Below are 22,240 nucleotides of genomic sequence, written 5' to 3'. Positions count from 1 at the left end.
CCAACAACTTAACGTCCTTCCTAAGATAAGAAGTCCAAGACTGAACACAACACTCCGAATGTGGTCTAAGCAATAACCTATACAGTGAAATTATAACCTCTTTCGACTGGCATTCAATATTTCTATAGATACAACCCAAAATCGTATTTGCCCTTCCACAAGCAACAGCACACTGCTTTGATGGCTTAAGACTTGTCAACAATTACACGAAGATTCCTTTCTCTCATGAGACTGTTACGGTTATTCCCATCCAAATTATAATTATAATTTAAATTATGATAATCCATACGAATTATCTTGCATTTATTAAAATTAAAATCCATCTGCTATTTCTTTGCCTAATTCACTAACTGATCTAAATCCTTTTGTAAATCAGTAGCATCCTCTTCTCAGTTAGAAACAATAAATACCTTAATACCATCAGCAAGTTTAAGTAATTTATTGATTATCCTTCATCTATGTAATTAATGTAAAGTATAAAGATCCTAAGACTGAGCCCTGAGGTACCCCCCCTGTGACATAAATCCTGTCTGACTGAACTCCATTTATTACAACTTTGTGCTTTCTTGCATCCAGTTATTCTTCAATTAGCTAACTCATCCCCACACCTATTGAATAATTTTTACAAAATTTTTATGTGGCAACTTTTCAAAGGCTTTCTGAAGATACAAAAATACTAAAGTTACAACTTTATATAGATCTATATAAGTAGTGATCGTTTCAAAATATTTGTAACACAATATTTTTTCTCTTAGTGAAACCATGTTAACTATTCAATAAAATTTTAAATTTTGTTAAATGGCTTTGCAAAGTATCTTTTGTCAATCTTTTCAAAACCCTTCCCAGAACTGATGTAAAACTAATAGGCCTATAATTACTATAATTTTATTACCTGTCTTGAAAATAGGAGTGACATTAGCTAACTTTCAACATTTTGGTACCTGCCCGCTATTCAAGGGTTTACAAAATATAGTAGCAAGTGGCTATTTGTAGGTAGTTTTGGTTATTGAACATGAAGTTAATTTTGGTGGTAGTTGCTAATTGGTTACTGGGGATGTGTATCATCTTGAATAATAAGTTATAAAGCTGTCTTGCAGACTTTAGTTGTTGGAACTTCTGAAAAGACAGAGATTGCATCAAAACTGGCCATTAAAGCTTTATGATTTAGTTGATTAAGAATGTATTTAAAGTTGAAAGTGTCTTTGAAAAAGGAGCCAGCTGATGTTACATATTTAGAAAATGTCCACGTTATGTGTTTAACAAGGTTGTAGTTAAATGATTCATAGGTCAACATTATGGGTCGTAGTGGACAATTGGGTTTGTGGGTGCCGTATAGTTGTGGTGTGCATTAGTTGGTCTTTCGTAGGTAAGAATATGTTTTCAGAGATTGTGTTGGCTTTTTTCGTTTGTAGTAGTATTTTGTTTAATTGGTTTTCATATGTTTTTGTTGGATTTGTGTTTAGTAGTTTAAATTTGTTTGTATCTGATAAGATGTTCATTTTTTGAATGTATTTATTTGTGTTCATTATAACCATAGCATTGCCTTTATCTGCTTTTAAAATTTTGATGTTGTTGTCTTGTTTTAAGTTGTTTATAGAATTAATATCTTTTTGTACGCACACACCAAGACCAGCAACAAACAAACAACAATAAATTACAAGATACAACAAACTACAAAACCTTATACTGCTGTATACCAATATATTCCCAACATCAGCAAAAAAATAACTAACATTTGGAAAAAAACTTGTAACAAAACACAACACTCCAGTAAACACCAAATTTATTCAAAAGTCAGGTACAAAACTAAAGTTCATACTGTGTAAAAAACTACACTGACAAACACAACACCAACAAAATTTATAAAATACAATGCAACAACTGCCACGACTTCTATATTGGAGAAACAAGCACAAAATTGGAAACTAGGTTCAAAGAACACAAACACAAAAACAACACCTTCACACGTTTTTGAATACTAAAATTAAAAAAACACAACCATAGAAAACATCTAGATACTAAGTAGGGAAACAAATATAAACAAATGAAAAATCAAAAAGTTCTACTTATTCAGCAACTAAAACAAAAATTAGACCAATATAAAGGAACACCTTTATACCTATACTAATTAATAACACAACATCCAACTGTAATACCACCTAAACAATCCCGTACCCGTTTATACTCTCGTCTCTAAGACGTGTCCGGCAACAATCACTTGCTTTCTTTCTTAACCTGAAGATGACCAAGGGAGGTCAAACGTTCTTCACTGCTTATCAATAAAAGTGTTAATAACCACATCAGCCATTCTAAGATACATTTTTATTTAAAGTGGGTTTCTCGTCATCAAGGATATCCTTTATGTAGGGTTTATTTTTAAAACAAAAACTTGTGTAACACTCTTTATCTATAGTATTTATAAAATATACTAAGATGACTAATCAGTACATCATCCAATTAATGAAAAATAACCTGTTATAGCAATAATATCCACATCCTGAACTGTCTCTAAATTGAAATTTTCTGTTTCAGAGACAATTTCTGATTGTTTCTGATAAAATTACATCAGGAACATTAATTTATGCCTGAGTTTTGTACTTACTGATAAATTTATTCTTACAAAGACCATTTAAGGTTATAATACAAATGCATGAGACTCAACATCGGCACTGGTCAAACCAAATATTATCAAAGAAGTATTTGATTACTTATATTTGGACAGATGAAAACATCAGTAAGACTTCCACTTAATGAAGACTCATTATAACTACAGATGTTATTGGTAAATGGTTGTTTTTGTTGGTTTGTTTTGAATTTCCCACAAAGCTACACAAGGGCTATCTGCGCTAGGTTGTTTTTTAAACTGTTTTTGAACTTACAATTTTTCACTGAAACAGTGAAGGATGTAAAAGGTTGTGTTAAGATATTCAAACGCACTAACCATATCTCATGTTGTTCGTGACATCCGAAGTATTCTACAACAAAATCATACATGTATGATGAACAATGATATTATTTCAATAGTTTCCATTGTCTTTTTTTTCTCGTTTGTTGTTAAATAATTGATAACTGTTGTCATGCATAATTCCTTTTGGTTCTAGATTAATTACCATTTATATGCAATAAATGCAGATACACATTATAACAAAATCAAATAAATATACACGTGATTAAATGTAATATAAATATGGTTTAATATTCAAAAATCAAAATAAACAGAGCACGGCATGCACTCAAATAACAACAAGCTATATTAAACAGCAACAGTGGATATATCTGACTTTGGAACTATTACATCATCAGTTGGGACAATTGTGTCTGCTTTTGGCTTCATACGAAATCCTTGTTTTACGAATGTCTTTAGAATAGGATCTTTAGGAGGCATCCATTCAGGTATAATCTTTCCATGAATCCTCCATAATCCATATTGGTTAGCCAGATGTTTTTCAAGCACCACATATTCAAGAACATCCTTCACAACAGCTTCATTTCCATACATTAACCTTCCAAATCTGTCATAAATAGCCAGTGTCTAAAGAGAATAGGAAGGAAAATTTACACTCCACTATTTGGTTTTATGATAAACATTTATTCAATAGGTGATGCATTTAGGAAACTACACCGTCAACAAATAGTGTTCTTAATAATTGGCTTAAAAACAAACCTAAAATATAAGATAACCAGAAACATATTTTTGATACACACGTACTTCTCATATGAACATAGTAAACTGAACAAGTTATGAAACTGATATTTTCTACCTTGAAATGGAAATATCATGTGACATCTTTTAACATTTGATTCACTTTATAACAAAATCATGTTGGAAGAAAAGTTTAAAACAAATGATTTTAATGCTTCACATACAGATTTTTATTGTTATTTATAAATAGCACTTGCAGGAAGCCAGGAGTTGTCACACTGAAATAACTAAAACTACAAATAGAATTTATTATATAGTTCTCATTTCTTAACACTGAATGCATTCATCAATGTACTTTATATCTTGGAAAATTATGAAGAGAAAATGCTATCCAAATGTCATTAAACGTGAGAGATGATTCTTTATGCTAGTAAAGTTCACTACTTCTATTCAAAAAATGAAATGTAATTATGCTTTCATACATAAAAGTGACTTCACTGGTCATTGCTACTACTAAAACAACAAGATAACTAACTAGATATCTTTTATAAAGAAATATTGGTAAAACTATCTTTTTTACTGAGTCTACAACTGTATTTAAAAGTGTTACAACACATCATTACCTGTTGGCTGTGCATTCGAACAGTGGCCTGGGCAAACACGTTGTCTTTGCTGATCACTTCTGTACACCGCACCTGTACAATCCTGGGAGGTTCCAGAGACTTAATAAAGTTCCAATGGATTGTTTTCCGATACGTTTGATACATTAATTCCTATTAAGAAAGATAAAATTGCAAGAAACAAAGTGCATTATAATTATCAGTCTAAATTTGTTTATAACTGCTGACTTCAATAGTTGACAATACATTCACAACCTTTTTACACCAAAATGTATCATAACAAGTACTTTTGTTTCAATGACATTTATTTAAAAAAAAAAAAGCAAAGGGCTTCTTAATTTTTATTTTGGACTTAGGTGCTATATACATACATACACACACACAAAGTGGAATTGTCCACCTGTTTGATGACTCGACATCACAGGTTATAAGACTGGTTGAACCAATTTTGATGAAACTTGATACAGGAACTAAGGTGACCCTTTAAAAATCAAGTTTAAATATATAAATACAAAGCCAAATGGTTTGAATTTGAAGCCATTTCAATTTTTTTAGTATGTGAAACTGATACTAAACAAAATGTTCAGTGTATGTAGACTGTTTCAACAGGAAGCCATCATTTTCAGACACTAGACATATTGCTGAAAGCATGTTGGAAAGAGAGGTGTGCTTTTGAAATAATAGTCTTAAAATGGAGCTTTAACAAGAGAAACAATGCTGTAGAATTGTTGTAGAGGTGTATGGCCATCAGAGACAGCATGATCAGATGTGGCAACATGGACTGTATTGACATAGGCTCCAAAACAATTTTAATAGGATGTACTTAACCATTTCTATACATAAAAAAACATTAACCAAGACTCATTTGGTACCATCAAAGACTATACTGGTTGTTATCTCCTGCATGCTAATGACACATTAATTTAATTAACTGAAACAAAACTTGAATGTAAACTATGTCTACATTCATCTGAGAATAAATTACTTGTTGTTCATTGGCACATTAAAAGTTTCACATGCTGCTATTATAAATTTATGTAATCATTTCTCATTCAAAGTAACACTATAGTTGCTATTCACTACCACATTCCTCTGCTTGTGGTTATTTAATCTTTTCCATGACAGCACCATGAACACTAATTACTCTGCACAACAAAGTGTTTTCTTCTTGAACACTGTTGGATGTTCCTTATAGATTTTTGGCTGCTGATCACAAAAATCACATTCAAATTTGCCCATCACCTACTGTTTCATCGAAATATTCAGTTTCACCAGGACATTGATACAATGGAAAAACGATATCAGGGCAACCTGATATCAGTCAATGCTTGCTGATTACTGTTGGACACTGCAATGTGATGCACCAGACATTGAATACAAACGAATATCAGGAGCAAAACACTTTTAATTATGTTGAACTTGATAGCGTATTAGAAACATAAACACAATTAAATACGTTATTGCTGGTAAACAGTTAACTGTCTATTTCTCAGAGTTCTTATGTGATGAATCAAAACCAAAACTATATTTTTGCATAAGCACCAGATACCTGTCACAATCAGCAAAAACTTTTCAGTAAGCAAAACTTTTCAAAAATATTTTTGTGTAGTGTTACTTTTATATTCAGCTATTTCTTCTACTTGAATTTTTATTTGTGATGTAAATAATACCATGTTTATTTTAACTTCCAGCAATTATTCAAGAATATTAAGAGGAAACGAAAGTTAAACTCATGCAGAATATATTTCTTCTTTATCACGTAACTTCACACTTGAAATGTTAAAAGTGTAAAAGTTTACAAACTGTTTTGCCATATGTCACAACAATAACTCAGATTTAAGCACTGACATTATCTGAAAGGTAGTTTGAAGTATAATTTATTCACTGTTGTTCTAAATATGTAACTAACAAAAAAGTACATGTACTGAAACAATGTTCATTATAACTTTATTAGAAATGTAGCAAACAGGACGAAGTTTTGTATTTTTTTAAATTTCTACCATCTTTAAATACAAGTCAGACACATCACATAAGAAACCCACAGTGTGCTTCGGTGAAGAGATTAATGCATCTAAATTTTCAAAATATGATTGGTTGTACTCATTGTAATTGTTTCACTTCATTAGATCATGGAACATGGAAAAAAAAAAAGGGATGACTTCAAAAACTGTTTAACAAAAAGGACCAGAAAAGATGGTGAAGGTACATCAAATGGAGTGCTGACTGCAGTCAAAATTATGTAAATAATGACTTTATCACTGATTATGACAAATATATGAATTGTTAGTCCTAGTTCACATTATATTTACATACAAGGTTAAATGGCAAAGAACATTTAAAAAAATGTAAAGAAACAAAGGAGGAGTACCTATCAAGATAAATTATCTTTTGTTTGTACAGCAGAAACACAAAATAAGTTGGAATGATACCAGACTGTATTGGTTAGGGTTAGTCACTATGCCAAACTTAATGATAGTGACTAGAGTTGATATTGTTTCATATTCAAAATTGCTAGTCTCTACTTTTGGTTCAAATGTAAGAAGCCAAATTCTGAAGTAATAAGTACAACAGTCATCCTTTCCAAGTCAATTTCATTGGTCATACTTTTCTAATTTTGGTTAAAATCAAATGTTATATTATTCTTTCATTCCTCTTGTTATCCTTCTGGAGTTTCTAGAAGTCTGAAAACCGGAAGTAATAAATTTACATTAATCAATTTTTAATTGAAATAAAACTAAAAATCCACTAGGAAATTAGCATAGCAAATTAAATATGTTTCTACTTATGGAAAATAGAGTAGAATGCATTGTTTTGTTAGTTGACTAAACTAACTGTTAATGATATATTTTGCTTTAAATTCAATAATACTGCACAAGGTTCAGTCAGCTTAGGAGATGTAAGTAACAATTACTATGGAAACATAGTAATAAACAACAATAAAGAAAAAGTACTAACATTTGATACACTACAGTGGAGTCAATATTATTACTGAAAGTAACAATTACTATGGAAACATACCGTGTTTCTCGGAAAATAAGACAAGGCTTATATTATTTTTCACTTCAAATTATGACACTAGGGCTTATTTTCGGGCGATGACTTATTTTGATATATTAAAAAAATGAAGTTACAAAGTAAAACTATTAAACTAACCATTTAAAATAAACTATTATTAAACTATTAAACTAACTGATTAATACTTAAACAAACTAATTAACTAACTATTAAATTAATTAATAAATTATTAGTTTTTTTTATTTCTTTCCTCTTCCTGCCACTCTTAACTAGGGCTTATATTAAAACTATCCCCAAAAAATCACACTAGGTCTTATTTTATGGGTAGGTCTTATTATCGGAGAAACACGGTAGTAATAAACAACAATAAAGAAAAAGTACTAACATTTGATACACTATACAGTGGAGTCAATATTATTACTGAAAGTAACAATTACTATGGAAACATAGTAATAAACAACAATAAAGAAAAAGTACTAACGTTTGATACACTATGCAGTGGAGTCAATATTATTACTGAAAGTAACAATTACTATGGAAACATAGTAATAAACAACAATAAAGAAAAAGTACTAACATTTGATACACTATACAGTGGAGTCAATATTATTACTGAAAGTAACAATTACTATGGAAACATAGTAATAAACAACAATAAAGAAAAAGTACTAACATTTGATACACTATACAGTGGAGTCAATATTATTACTGAAAGTAACAATTACTATGGAAACATAGTAATAAACAACAATAAAGAAAAAAAAGTACTAACATTTGATACACTATGCAGTGGAGTCAATATTATTACTGAAAGTAACAATTACTATGGAAACATAGTAATAAACAACAATAAAGAAAAAGTACTAATGTTTGATACACTATACAGTGAAGTCAATATTATTACTGAAAGTAACAATTACTATGGAAACATAGTAATAAACAACAATAAAGAAAAAGTACTAACATTTGATACACTATGCAGTGGAGTCAATATTATTACTGAAAGTAACAATTACTATGGAAACATAGTAATAAACAACAATAAAGAAAAAGTACTAATGTTTGATACACTATGCAGTGGAGTCAATATTATTACTGAAAGTAACAATTACTATGGAAACATAGTAATAAACAACAATAAAGAAAAAGTACTAACATTTGATACACTATACAGTGGAGTCAATATTATTACTGAAAGTAACAATTACTATGGAAACATAGTAATAAACAACAATAAAGAAAGAAAAAGTACTAACGTTTGATACACTATACAGTGGAGTCAATATTATTACTGAAAGTAACAATTACTATGGAAACATAGTGATAAACAACAATAAAGAAAAAGTACTAACATTTGATACACTATACAGTGGAGTCAATATTATTACTGAAAGTAACAATTACTATGGAAACATAGTAATAAACAACAATAAAGAAAAAGTACTAACGTTTGATACACTATACAGTGGAGTCAATATTATTACTGAAAGTAACAATTACTATGGAAACATAGTAATAAACAACAATAAAGAAAAAGTACTAACATTTGATACACTATACAGTGGAGTCAATATTATTACTGAAAGTAACAATTACTATGGAAACATAGTAATAAACAACAATAAAGAAAAAGTACTAATGTTTGATACACTATACAGTGGAGTCAATATTATTACTGAAAGTAACAATTACTATGGAAACATAGTAATAAACAACAATAAAGAAAAAAAAGTACTAACATTTGATACACTATACAGTGGAGTCAATATTATTACTGAAAGTAACAATTACTATGGAAACATAGTAATAAACAACAATAAAGAAAAAAAAAAAGTACTAACATTTGATACACTATACAGTGGAGTCAATATTATTACTGAAAGTAACAATTACTATGGAAACATAGTGATAAACAACAATAAAGAAAAGTACTAACATTTGATACACTATACAGTGGAGTCAATATTATTACTGAAAGTAACAATTACTATGGAAACATAGTAATAAACAACAATAAAGAAAAAGTACTAACATTTGATACACTATACAGTGGAGTCAATATTATTACTGAAAGTAACAATTACTATGGAAACATAGTAATAAACAACAATAAAGAAAAGTACTAACATTTGATACACTATACAGTGGAGTCAATATTATTACTGAAAGTAACAATTACTATGGAAACATAGTAATAAACAACAATAAAGAAAAAGTACTAACGTTTGATACACTATACAGTGGAGTCAATATTATTACTGAAAGTAACAATTACTATGGAAACATAGTAATAAACAACAATAAAGAAAAAACTAACGTTTGATACACTATACAGTGGAGTCAATATTATTACTGAAAGTAACAATTACTATGGAAACATAGTAATAAACAACAATAAAGAAAAAAGTACTAACATTTGATACACTATACAGTGGAGTCAATATTATTACTGAAAGTAACAATTACTATGGAAACATAGTAATAAACAACAATAAAGAAAAAGTACTAACGTTTGATACACTATACAGTGGAGTCAATATTATTACTGAAAGTAACAATTACTATGGAAACATAGTGATAAACAACAATAAAGAAAAAGTACTAACATTTGATACACTATACAGTGGAGTCAATATTATTACTGAAAGTAACAATTACTATGGAAACATAGTAATAAACAACAATAAAGAAAAAGTACTAACATTTGATACACTATACAGTGGAGTCAATATTATTACTGAAAGTAACAATTACTATGGAAACATAGTAATAAACAACAATAAAGAAAAAGTACTAACGTTTGATACACTATACAGTGGAGTCAATATTATTACTGAAAGTAACAATTACTATGGAAACATAGTAATAAACAACAATAAAGAAAAAGTACTAACATTTGATACACTATACAGTGGAGTCAATATTATTACTGAAAGTAACAATTACTATGGAAACATAGTAATAAACAACAATAAAGAAAAAGTACTAACATTTGATACACTATACAGTGGAGTCAATATTATTACTGAAAGTAACAATTACTATGGAAACATAGTAATAAACAACAATAAAGAAAAGTACTAACATTTGATACACTATACAGTGGAGTCAATATTATTACTGAAAGTAACAATTACTATGGAAACATAGTAATAAACAACAATAAAGAAAAAGTACTAACATTTGATACACTATGCAGTGGAGTCAATATTATTACTGAAAGTAACAATTACTATGGAAACATAGTAATAAACAACAATAAAGAAAAAGTACTAACATTTGATACACTATACAGTGGAGTCAATATTATTACTGAAAGTAACAATTACTATGGAAACATAGTAATAAACAACAATAAAGAAAAGTACTAACATTTGATACACTATACAGTGGAGTCAATATTATTACTGAAAGTAACAATTACTATGGAAACATAGTAATAAACAACAATAAAGAAAAGTACTAACATTTGATACACTATGCAGTGGAGTCAATATTATTACTGAAAGTAACAATTACTATGGAAACATAGTAATAAACAACAATAAAGAAAAAGTACTAACATTTGATACACTATGCAGTGGAGTCAATATTATTACTGAAAGTAACAATTACTATGGAAACATAGTAATAAACAACAATAAAGAAAAAGTACTAACATTTGATACACTATACAGTGGAGTCAATATTATTACTGAAAGTAACAATTACTATGGAAACATAGTAATAAACAACAATAAAGAAAAGTACTAACATTTGATACACTATACAGTGGAGTCAATATTATTACTGAAAGTAACAATTACTATGGAAACATAGTAATAAACAACAATAAAGAAAAAAAAGTACTAACATTTGATACACTATGCAGTGGAGTCAATATTATTACTGAAAGTAACAATTACTATGGAAACATAGTAATAAACAACAATAAAGAAAAGTACTAACATTTGATACACTATACAGTGGAGTCAATATTATTACTGAAAGTAACAATTACTATGGAAACATAGTAATAAACAACAATAAAGAACAAGTACTAACATTTGATACACTATGCAGTGGAGTCAATATTATTACTGAAAGTAACAATTACTATGGAAACATAGTAATAAACAACAATAAAGAAAAAGTACTAACATTTGATACACTATGCAGTGGAGTCAATATTATTACTGAAAGTAACAATTACTATGGAAACATAGTAATAAACAACAATAAAGAAAAAGTACTAACATTTGATACACTATACAGTGGAGTCAATATTATTACTGAAAGTAACAATTACTATGGAAACATAGTAATAAACAACAATAAAGAAAAAGTACTAACATTTGATACACTATGCAGTGGAGTCAATATTATTACTGAAAGTAACAATTACTATGTTTCCATTGAAATACTTTCATTTTGGCCCAATTTGTTTATTTTTTAAATTCAAAATATCTTCAGGGAGAAAAGTGATGAAAGAAAGCTCACAGTTGTACAATTAATTAAATTCATAAAACATGTGATTTATAAACATGTTAACATTAAGTTCGTCTATAAATTCCAACAATGCTCTGCTCTACCCTGTCTTGACACTTTAGTTTTTCAACCAACAATGATGGTTGTCATTAGAAACCCACCTACACCAGACCATTCACCCACTTTAACAGTTTTGTTCCACTTCATTTCAAAGAAGGCCTTATAAACTTTCTTATGTCTCATGTACATAATTTCACCTGTTCTCTGGAACTTTCCCAGTAAGCCTTAGTTAACCCGATATATTACTCATCTTCCAAGCAACTTTAATGGTTCTACCATCAACAGAAGTGTTCAGTAACTACCTCTACCCAGGACAGTAAAGTGTGACGTTCCAAATCTATGTTTAATAATCTCTCTACTCTACTGTATGCAGACCTGCACTCACAAATCTTAAAGAAGAAACTGTACAACACAATCAGCAGTGTGTCCTAATATCCACCTTCAATTAGTGTTCAGATCTATACTGAGAATTCAGAATTTTTTCAGGTTTAAAAGATCATATCTAATTTTCTCAACAGCCACATGTTACTTATAAATCTTGCTACTCAAAGTGTGTTTGTATCAGATTGACTACTGGAAGATCATTTGAAGGAGCACCTTAATTCTAGGTTCAAGGACTATCCAACAATCCCTAGTATATTCAAAGTAATCAGTAAAGCCAAAAACAAAACTATGCTACACGTTCAGAAGTGGTATCTGATTCTTCAGATGAAGCATACATCAAACAATCACCAAACAACTGCTGAACTTTCACACACAATTTAGGTAATTGAATATTATTTAAACTTTCATTCTCAACTGTGTAATTTAAAGAAAGCTTACAACTGTACAATTAATAAATAGTATTGTGAATACATAAAAACATAAAAATAATTAGATTGAAGTATTGATGTTATGTACATGAACTGCATACTTTACAACTACAATATGGATAAACATTTTTTAAACCTTTTTGTTTTAATTTTGACCTTAACAATAAAGTTATTTACATTTTGCTACGTGCCTTAAAACTGAGCATAGAAAGACAGGGAACTTATGAGACATAATAATACTTGGAGATATAAATACATTTGAACCGAATATTCATTGAGGTTAAACTGATATTTTGGCCCTTACTACAATCTTCATTACACAATATATGAACTGTTACACCTCACAAAAGTTGCACTTACATCAGTATATGATAATTAGAGAAGTAATAAGTGAGTTTGTTAGTTTTTTGCACAAAGTTACATGAGGGCTTATCTGTGTTAGCCATCCCTAATTTAGCAGTGTAAGACTAGAGAGAAGGCAGCTAGTCATCACTAGCCATTGCCAATTCTTGGACTACTCTTTTATCAATGAATAGTGGGAGTGACTGTCACATTATAATGCCCCCACAGCTGATAGGGTGAGCATGTTTGGAGTTATGGGAACTTGAACCCACGACTCACAAATTACGAGTTGAGCAGCCTAAGCACCTGGCCATGCCAGGCCAAATAAGTGAGTATCTAAGTGTCAACTTCCCTCAAATACATCACAATTAAATATAACATTATAATATAATTATTTCTCAAACATATATAGTAATAACAGTGCTATGAAAATAAAGAATTCTTAAGCCTTCATTTGATCACAATTTTTCTTGTTGCCCTACACAGACATATTTTACCATGTGAAGCTTTTCTGTCAAACAGTGGTAATATTCTAATAAACAATATCTGGAATTTTCATAAAAACATGAAACTAACCTAGTCAGAGAGGACAATAAAGTACATTTCTTTGCAGATATATGTAGCTAATAATCATAGTATTTAAAAGATTAGATATCACATTGATATACCACAAACATTTATTTATATAATTTTTAACTGTATGTAAACCAACTTAAACTTGTGTGTTCAGCTTTAGGGATATTTATTAATAAAATTTTATTCCATTATAAGACATAAAACTGGCATTATTTATAACTTGTTCTGAATTAATAAAGAACATTTTCCATAACACAATATCCAGGAACAACAAGAGATCTACATAACATGATACAAAAAATATAACTTGACTTATAACTTGTTCTGAATTAATAAAGAACATTTTCCATAACACAATATCCAGGAACAACAAGAGATCTACATAACATGATACAAAAAATATAACTTGACTTATAACTTGTTCTGAATTAATAAAGAACATTTTCCATAACACAATATCCAGGAACAACAAGAGATCTACATAACATGATACAAAAAATATAACTTGATTTATAACTTGTTCTGAATTAATAAAGAACATTTTCCATAACACAATATCCAGGAACAACAAGAGATCTACATAACATGATACAAAAAATATAACTTGACTTATAACTTGTTCTGAATTAATAAAGAACATTTTCCATAACACAATATTCAGGAACAACAAGAGATCTACATAACATGATACAAAAAATATAACTTGACTTATAACTTGTTCTGAATTAGTAAAGAACATTTTCCATAACACAATATCCAGGAACAACAAGAGATCTACATAACATGATACAAAAAATATAACTTGACTTATAACTTGTTCTGAATTAATAAAGAACATTTTCCATAACACAATATTCAGGAACAACAAGGGATCTACATAACATGATACAAAAAATATAACTTGACTTATAACTTGTTCTGAATTAATAAAGAACATTTTCCATAACACAATATCCAGGAACAACAAGAGATCTACATAACATGATACAAAAAATATAACTTGACTTATAACTTGTTCTGAATTAATAAAGAACATTTTCCATAACACAATATTCAGGAACAACAAGAGATCTACATAACATGATACAAAAAATATAACTTGACTTATAACTTGTTCTGAATTAATAAAGAACATTTTCCATAACACAATATCCAGGAACAACAAGAGATCTACATAACATGATACAAAAAATATAACTTGACTTATAACTTGTTCTGAATTAATAAAGAACATTTTCCATAACACAATATTCAGGAACAACAAGGGATCTACATAACATGATACAAAAAATATAACTTGACTTATAACTTGTTCTGAATTAATAAAGAACATTTTCCATAACACAATATCCAGGAACAACAAGGGATCTACATAACATGATACAAAAAATATAACTTGACTTATAACTTGTTCTGAATTAATAAAGAACATTTTCCATAACACAATATCCAGGAACAACAAGGGATCTACATAACATGATACAAAAAATATAACTTGACTTATAACTTGTTCTGAATTAATAAAGAACATTTTCCATAACACAATATTCAGGAACAACAAGGGATCTACATAACATGATAAAAAATATAACTTGACCTATCATACCACAAATATTTTACATATTTCATAACAACGTAACAATAAAAAAGGCATATTACCGGATAACATTTCTCTGTGACTAGTTCATGAACTTTATGTTTGTTCTTCCTGTAACAATAGCATAAAAAAATTTAAATGATTTTTAACTATTGAATAAGAGCACAAACAAAGTTATAAATGTTAACGTCTTGACTGAAGAATATGGTTTAAACAAATACAACATTTTCCTCCAAGCATCACGTCAGAAGGATTCATATTTCTAAAACCCATGTGATATCTTAATGAATTAGAAATCTATCTTGCTATAAGTTAATTAAAGTTTAAACTGTAAATTATTAACTCCTAAGAACAATTTTGATACATACAATATACTCAGAAACACCTCACTAAATGCAAGATGAAAAATGTACAAGCTTTCTAAGAATTAAAATATTATAAAACAGGGTTTTAAGGACATCAGATTTATTTTTATTTAGCTCAAAGCTGTACAATGGGCCACCTATGCTGTACCTACCAAAGATATTGAAATCTGGTTTTTAGTGCTGTAAGCCTCGAGACTTGATGCCAAGTCACAACATATGTGAAGAACATGTTTTAGTTTTTTCCCTTATGTTATCTTCAATGACATATCTGTCTTAGGCAAAAACATGTTGTAGGCATAGCTTGAAAAGATGTAAAAATGCTTGAAATTAATAAGATAAAACCTAAAACTTCTCTTGACACAATTCTACACTTAACCTATCACTTTCAACTTACGCAACAAGAGCTTCGATGGCTTCAATATAGATTGTCTGAGCCCTTTCTGCTAATTCTGGAATATCAAAGTCATCTTCAAAAGATCGAATTTTTCTGATAGCCAGGTAAGATTTTCCTTTTTTCTCAAGAAATTCAATTCTCTGCTTGACTCCCTGAAAGAAATAAAATAAAACTGATGTACTAATATGTTTACAAATGTAAACAGTTTTATGCCTACTTACAATTAAAAGTAATTTGCTAAAACCATTTAATGCAATCTTTCACTTAAATCAGTTTCCTGTTATGTAATAACTTTTACAAGAAGAGCTGCTATATACAGTTAATTTTTGTTTTCAGATTTGATACTAAAATATGACATGCTGAAATTAAAAAGACACACATCACAGTAAAAAGGCATATTTTCAGCATGTTTGGAAGAAAACTTTAAATATTCTTATAAATTAATGAATATTCATTTAACATGTTCTCGTTCACTAATGGACATTCATTTAAATTTATCTTGTACCCTAATGTATATTTATTTAAAGTATTCTCATAAATTAATGAGTAATGGGTATTTACTGGAAATATTCTTATAATTTAATAAAGTATTCTTAAAAATTTACATTAAAATTATTCATGAAATCTAATGAGTATGTGCATATATATATATATATATTTTTCCCCAAATAATATCTGCTTATAAGCTGAAAGGTTAGCAAAGTTACTCTGAGCTGGAATTGTGGAAAATGAAAAATAAACTTATAATCTTATGAACATGAAGTTTGGAAATAAACTACTCAACTGATTATTATTGATTCAGTCAGTGATTACTGTTTCATAAATTAAGTATACATCATAGTTTCACATTTCAAAAAAGGAATCGTCAAGAACCTAACCCTAGCCCAATATAGTTAATGGCTTAATATCGGTTTTATATTTGACTTTCTGATATATAATTTCACATTCATGCTGTTTTGTTATGGCAAAACAGTAACGTTCACTTATTTAACTCAAGTTGTTTATTTTTTAAACCAGGGAAGGAAATAACTTGACGAATTAAAGAAATGAATTTTTTACTTTACGTATTGGTAAACTTCATATTTTTCACTTCAGGCTCTACAACTGTAGTACTCTACCAATCTGACAAGCCTTGAAAAAAGTGGCAGTGTTACACATCGTAGCTTGGGTTTTGAAATATATTATCAGATTAAGGCCTCAACTGTAAAACTGAAAATAATTCATTTAGAATTTCAATCATTAATTTTACTTTTCAATTGCAAATTGATAACTTGGTCCCTATCCTTCATTATGAAGTGTATTTTTTTAAGTACATATCATGTAACGTTATGCATTTAATTTTTCAATGGATTTTGCACTGTATGCCATTCTACCATTGTAAAACATACTAACTGTTCCTCAAGAGTTGAAACTTATAATAATAAGTCACTTATGTGTTTTAGTTAGCAGTTGGAAAATTGTTGTAAGTAATTTTAATGACTTCCACATAAACCGCAACAAATCTTTGTTCCCTGTGTAAATAGTTTTATGAGCAAAGATTTGTGGTGACTATCCTTAGCAAGTAACCTATTATAGTCAGTAACTCAAATGTGCTAACTGGTTTGGAAGTTAATTAAAAAGCCCTGGACTTACAGAAGTTGAGATGATAGTAACTTTTCCATCTCCTTCAGGGGGAACATAAGGTTCAAATATGGAACCTGTATACAAAACCATTTGGATATATATAAATCTTCTTTGAAGGAAAACAAGCTTCTTGTTTATAAGTACTTTAATTATAATAGTGTCTGTACATTTTGTACACATTGAATGTCAAATTATCACTTTTTTTTAAAATGTACACCTGCCTAACAGTAGCTATAAAGTTATAATATAAATCTGTAAACTCTTTTGCAGTGGTAAATGTCAGAAATCAATACATTATTAAGTAGAAAGCTCTACAAAACTTGAATATGTTAGTTCTTTATAATTAACATTTCTATGCATTCTAAAAATAATTCTGAATTTTTAATAACAAAATTAATATCTTCAAAAATATTAACTAAATAGATGTACTCCTTCAGGATCCCTGAAAGTGTTGTTTCAAGAGTAAATAAAATGAAAACCAAGAGCAAAAAATATCTATTTCTTGAAGTTCATATGTCATTATGCTGTGCTGTGACCTACACAGTGCATTAATAGTATGTACACATTCTACCGACATTGCAACAGTACAAATTGGAATGTTAAGCATCCCTTGTGTGTCATCACTTTAGCAACTACTGACTGTCTAACAGACAAAATATTGCTCTATAATGGTGCAATGGTTCAAATTGTTCCAATGAGTATGAAGTAATTATATAAAAGTTTAGGTTTGAACCTCAATACAAATTGATTGAAAGTATAAACTTAAGCATTCTTGATGATTCAAGAATGTTTTAGAATCATTAAAACAGTACTTAAGAATACATGAAACATTACCTTTGACACCCCGAGAGGTTTAAAATATTTTAACCCTAGTTTTCCAAATACATAAAATTGGTTTAAACTGTATATTAGTGAAATATAAATAGCTTTTCAGAGTCATTTCCAAGATTATTTAACCCACTGTGTTTTTGTAATTAAGTCCTATCATAATAATTATACCCACTATCTGAACTATGCAGAATGGTCACACGAAAAAAAATGGGTTGTTATGATGACAAAAGCTTTAAAAAAAATACCCGATGCTTGTTGAATCTCCGTGATATTCTAATGATATTTTAAAAAACTGAAATTAATTCACTTGGAGAGAACTATAGCTTTTGACCAGAAGAAAGACAAAGTTCAAGAAAAGCAAATGCAAAAAAAAACAAAACTACTTTACAAATTAAAAGGTGCATTCAATTTAATAGTCTGATACTAGAGAAATCTGTAATCTGATACACACATAGTATCTGAAATAAGAAATGCTTTAAAGTCTTTTAATTACATTTTTTTTTTTCATAATTTTTACCTGTACAACTGATATAAATGGGTTTCTCCATCCATGGTCTAGGAGGCGCTACCCCTTTCTCCTTCATCTTCGCTCTTATTTCATCAGGAGTTAATTCCTTATTTTGATACATTTCTTCATAGTCAGGAAGTTTTACTTTGATCATCTGCAAACATCAACAGCATGAGACAAAATGATTATTTGACATATTTAGAAGTAAAATAAGGAAAAAAAAAAAATATATCGACTTACATTAAACTTTATATAATATTTTAATAATATATTGTCGTCTGGTAAAACCCTAAAACTACATTTTCAAACTTTACAGAGTAAAACTTAACAGAAAATCATAAACACAAAACTCTCTGCTATTTAGTTTGCTCTTAGGCTATGAAAAAAGATGGAAGAATCCAATCTGAGCCTAGTGTAATAGCCAATGTAAGTAAAGTAATTATACAGTAAGACAATACTTAATATAAGCTATTCACATAATTGAGAAATAAGTGTTAAAAATTAAATAATCAATTTTTGCAGTGCCTATTCTAAACATTTGGATATGTGTATTCTTTGACAAGTGCAGAAGTTTAGAATTGGCAATTCTGTAATGATTACCCTTGTAATTTGTTGTCTGAATTGAAGATAAAATCCTTGTGATATTAAGCCTACAACAGTTGTGTGACTTGACAGCTCACATCACTTTCAACTTCTAAGCTTGATAAGTATACTGGACAATGAATAACTAAAAAAAATTCTTCATTTCTAGAAAAATAATTTATGAAATAACAGAGCACAGTTTCAAACTGGCACAATATAAGCAGAGTACTTCTTTAGGGGTGTTTTTCACTCACTATAGCATTCAACCATTTTCAAGACAGGGTAATTCATTGCATATATCTTATATTTTACTGTTAATAATAATAAGAAAATTGAGAATGGTTTTAGTAATAAAAGCAAAACACAGTTTAATTTTTTGATCAGTGGCCCCTAATGTTTGAAATAGAAAACACAGTAATTGTCAATAAAACATAAACAATTATTAGGTTATTTTAAAGTACTGCAAATTACATCTGTTGTTTATTACAATATAAAAACAATAAAGTAAACCAATGATATAATGCAAAAACAACAAATTACTACATTGTATGATACATTATAAACAAGTCACTGTAATTTCATACGGTTTCTTACATCTATTGGATACTATTTTAATTTTTTTTTAAATCATAAGTAAAAATTTCAATAACAAACCTTTTTACTTCTTTCTTTTCTAAATTTTGGATTCCAGTGTTTATGACGAACGCTCATGATTCCAGAGAGAAAGGAAGGTACAAGACAGTTTTCATAAATTGGTGATACTGCAAGTGAGCTCCTCTGAAAGAGCAAAACAATAAATGAAATATTACTTGAAAGCCCTTATTAGACTTTCAGTTAATTAGAACATATTAATTTGTCAGAAAAATTAAGTATCATAAAATCATCTGTAAAATATATACATAGCACAGGTAGGTACAAAATCACATCATGATTATTTACTCAATGTAAATGTAAAAAAATAAATACATAAAATTAATTATAAATTAAATTACAATATCCTATTATTCCATGAGACATGTAAACAACACCAGTTTTCATAAAAATAAAACAAAGTAAAATTATAAACGAAATTAGTCTATTGTATTATTCAACAAGACATGTAAACAGCACCAGTTTTCATAAAAATATAAAAAAATTAATTATAAATTTAATTAGTTTGCCCTATTATTTTGTGAGACATATAAACACAAGTTTTCATAAAAATAAAAAACAGTAGAAGTAATTATAAATTAAATAAGTCTATTGTATTATTTCACGAGACATGTATACTACACACATTCTTTTAAAATAAAAAAGCCTACACTATACTTTCCATCCAAAATATATGTTGTATATTACTCAGCATTCAAAGAAGAATATAATATTTACAACTAGCTTCATTACACTTAGTTTCCTCTGATTACATAATTATTAACAGCTTCTACTCCAAAGTCAACTAAATACATCAAATATATAAAATAACATGTTAATGCAGCCAATTAAAACATTAAGCGTAAAACTTCTATAACTGAAATAATAATACTACATAGCACTTTTAGCAATACTGCAACTAAACGTAATATATAAAATCAGTGCACAAGCCGACCCAAATTTAACGTTTACAAAATAGAAATCGAAGAGCATATAAGTGGTGGATTAGTTTTGTAGCTGTAAGTTTAATTCATTATCACCGTATTAGTGCAATAATGATATATACATGACCAATGACATTTTAACAGAACATACAGGTTCATTCACATATTTTAAGTTTCTCAATTAATAAATCATTACTTACATACAAAGCATTTTTTGCATCGGAAAAGCTTACTACTTTCCAAAAATACTTGGTGGTATTTATACCGAAAGAAGATATTGTTTTAAACGTAGGTGCCATTTTCTATGCCTATTTGATTCATAAAGAAAAACATTCACACTTTTTTAACAGAGGCCGCTATAGTCACACGTTTCTATTTGTTTATTTGCAATTTAAGTGCAAAGCAGCAAATTGAGCCAATGCAATATCACTGTTGCACCCATCACAAATATCGAAACTCAGTTATTAGCATCAAAAACCGCAAACTTGCGGCTGTTCCATTTGGGGCATATATTTCCATATTTTATTTTAGAAGTATACAAAAAATAATACATAGATACATGTATAAACCATAATTACACATATAACCTAACGAGAAAAACAAAAATAGGGGACCGATAATTTAATATACACATAAATATAAACATTTACTACTGATCCATACATTTTCATTTTTTTCTAAATCGTAGATTTAACTTAATATAAACAACTTTTAGTTGTACGTCGTCAGATGTAAAATACTGTTTATTTTGTGCTTGTAATTTATTGATGTTGTGGATATCGAACGTCGTGTTTGCAATCCATTGATGTCAAAGTTATGGAGATTTCTAGAAGGCCTAAGTGAAGGACGTATAAACAGTTGCGACCAAACCAGCAAAAACAGTCTAAAATTAAAGTCACGTGAAAAGCAACTTCGGTCATAGAAAAGTTAAAAACGCGAAGTTAACTTTCGAGGGAGTGAATGGCTTATGGGTTGATATGGTATAGTGAGATTAACAGCTAGAGTGTGATGAGGAGAATAATTTTTCTCGCCAAAAAGTGTTCTAAACCAAACGAACCTGCTTGTGTAGACTTTGGCAGACAATTATTGGAAGTTTATGATATAACTGCGGTATTTCACGTGACAGCGTAAATTACTTGTACACTGATACTATTGTGATAAAAATGTAGAAAAATAGTTCGGCATGTCAACTGAATTTTAAAGTAATTGAACTGGAATAAGTGGACTTTTG

General features: G+C 28.9%; 1 protein-coding gene across 1 annotated transcript; it reads right to left on the bottom strand.

Annotated features, from left to right (window-relative positions):
* Nucleotides 1-1,766: 1,766 nt before the first annotated feature.
* mRpL45 (mitochondrial ribosomal protein L45) lies at nt 1,767-21,528 on the bottom strand. Its single transcript, XM_076500390.1, has 8 exons — nt 21,210-21,528; nt 20,090-20,212; nt 18,863-19,007; nt 17,524-17,588; nt 15,892-16,043; nt 15,195-15,243; nt 4,267-4,416; nt 1,767-3,532 (listed from the first exon to the last, which is right to left on the bottom strand). The coding sequence occupies exons 1-8, from the start codon at nt 21,306-21,308 to the stop codon at nt 3,254-3,256; spliced, it is 1,062 nt and encodes a 353-aa protein (XP_076356505.1). The 5' UTR covers nt 21,309-21,528; the 3' UTR covers nt 1,767-3,253.
* Between the last annotated feature and the right edge of the window lie 712 nt (nt 21,529-22,240).

This window comes from Tachypleus tridentatus, chromosome 4, assembly GCF_004210375.1.
Source record: "Tachypleus tridentatus isolate NWPU-2018 chromosome 4, ASM421037v1, whole genome shotgun sequence".
Lineage (NCBI taxonomy): Eukaryota > Metazoa > Arthropoda > Merostomata > Xiphosura > Limulidae > Tachypleus > Tachypleus tridentatus.
Note: the sequence above shows the minus strand (reverse complement) of the source record. Positions and strands in the feature narration are given on the sequence as shown.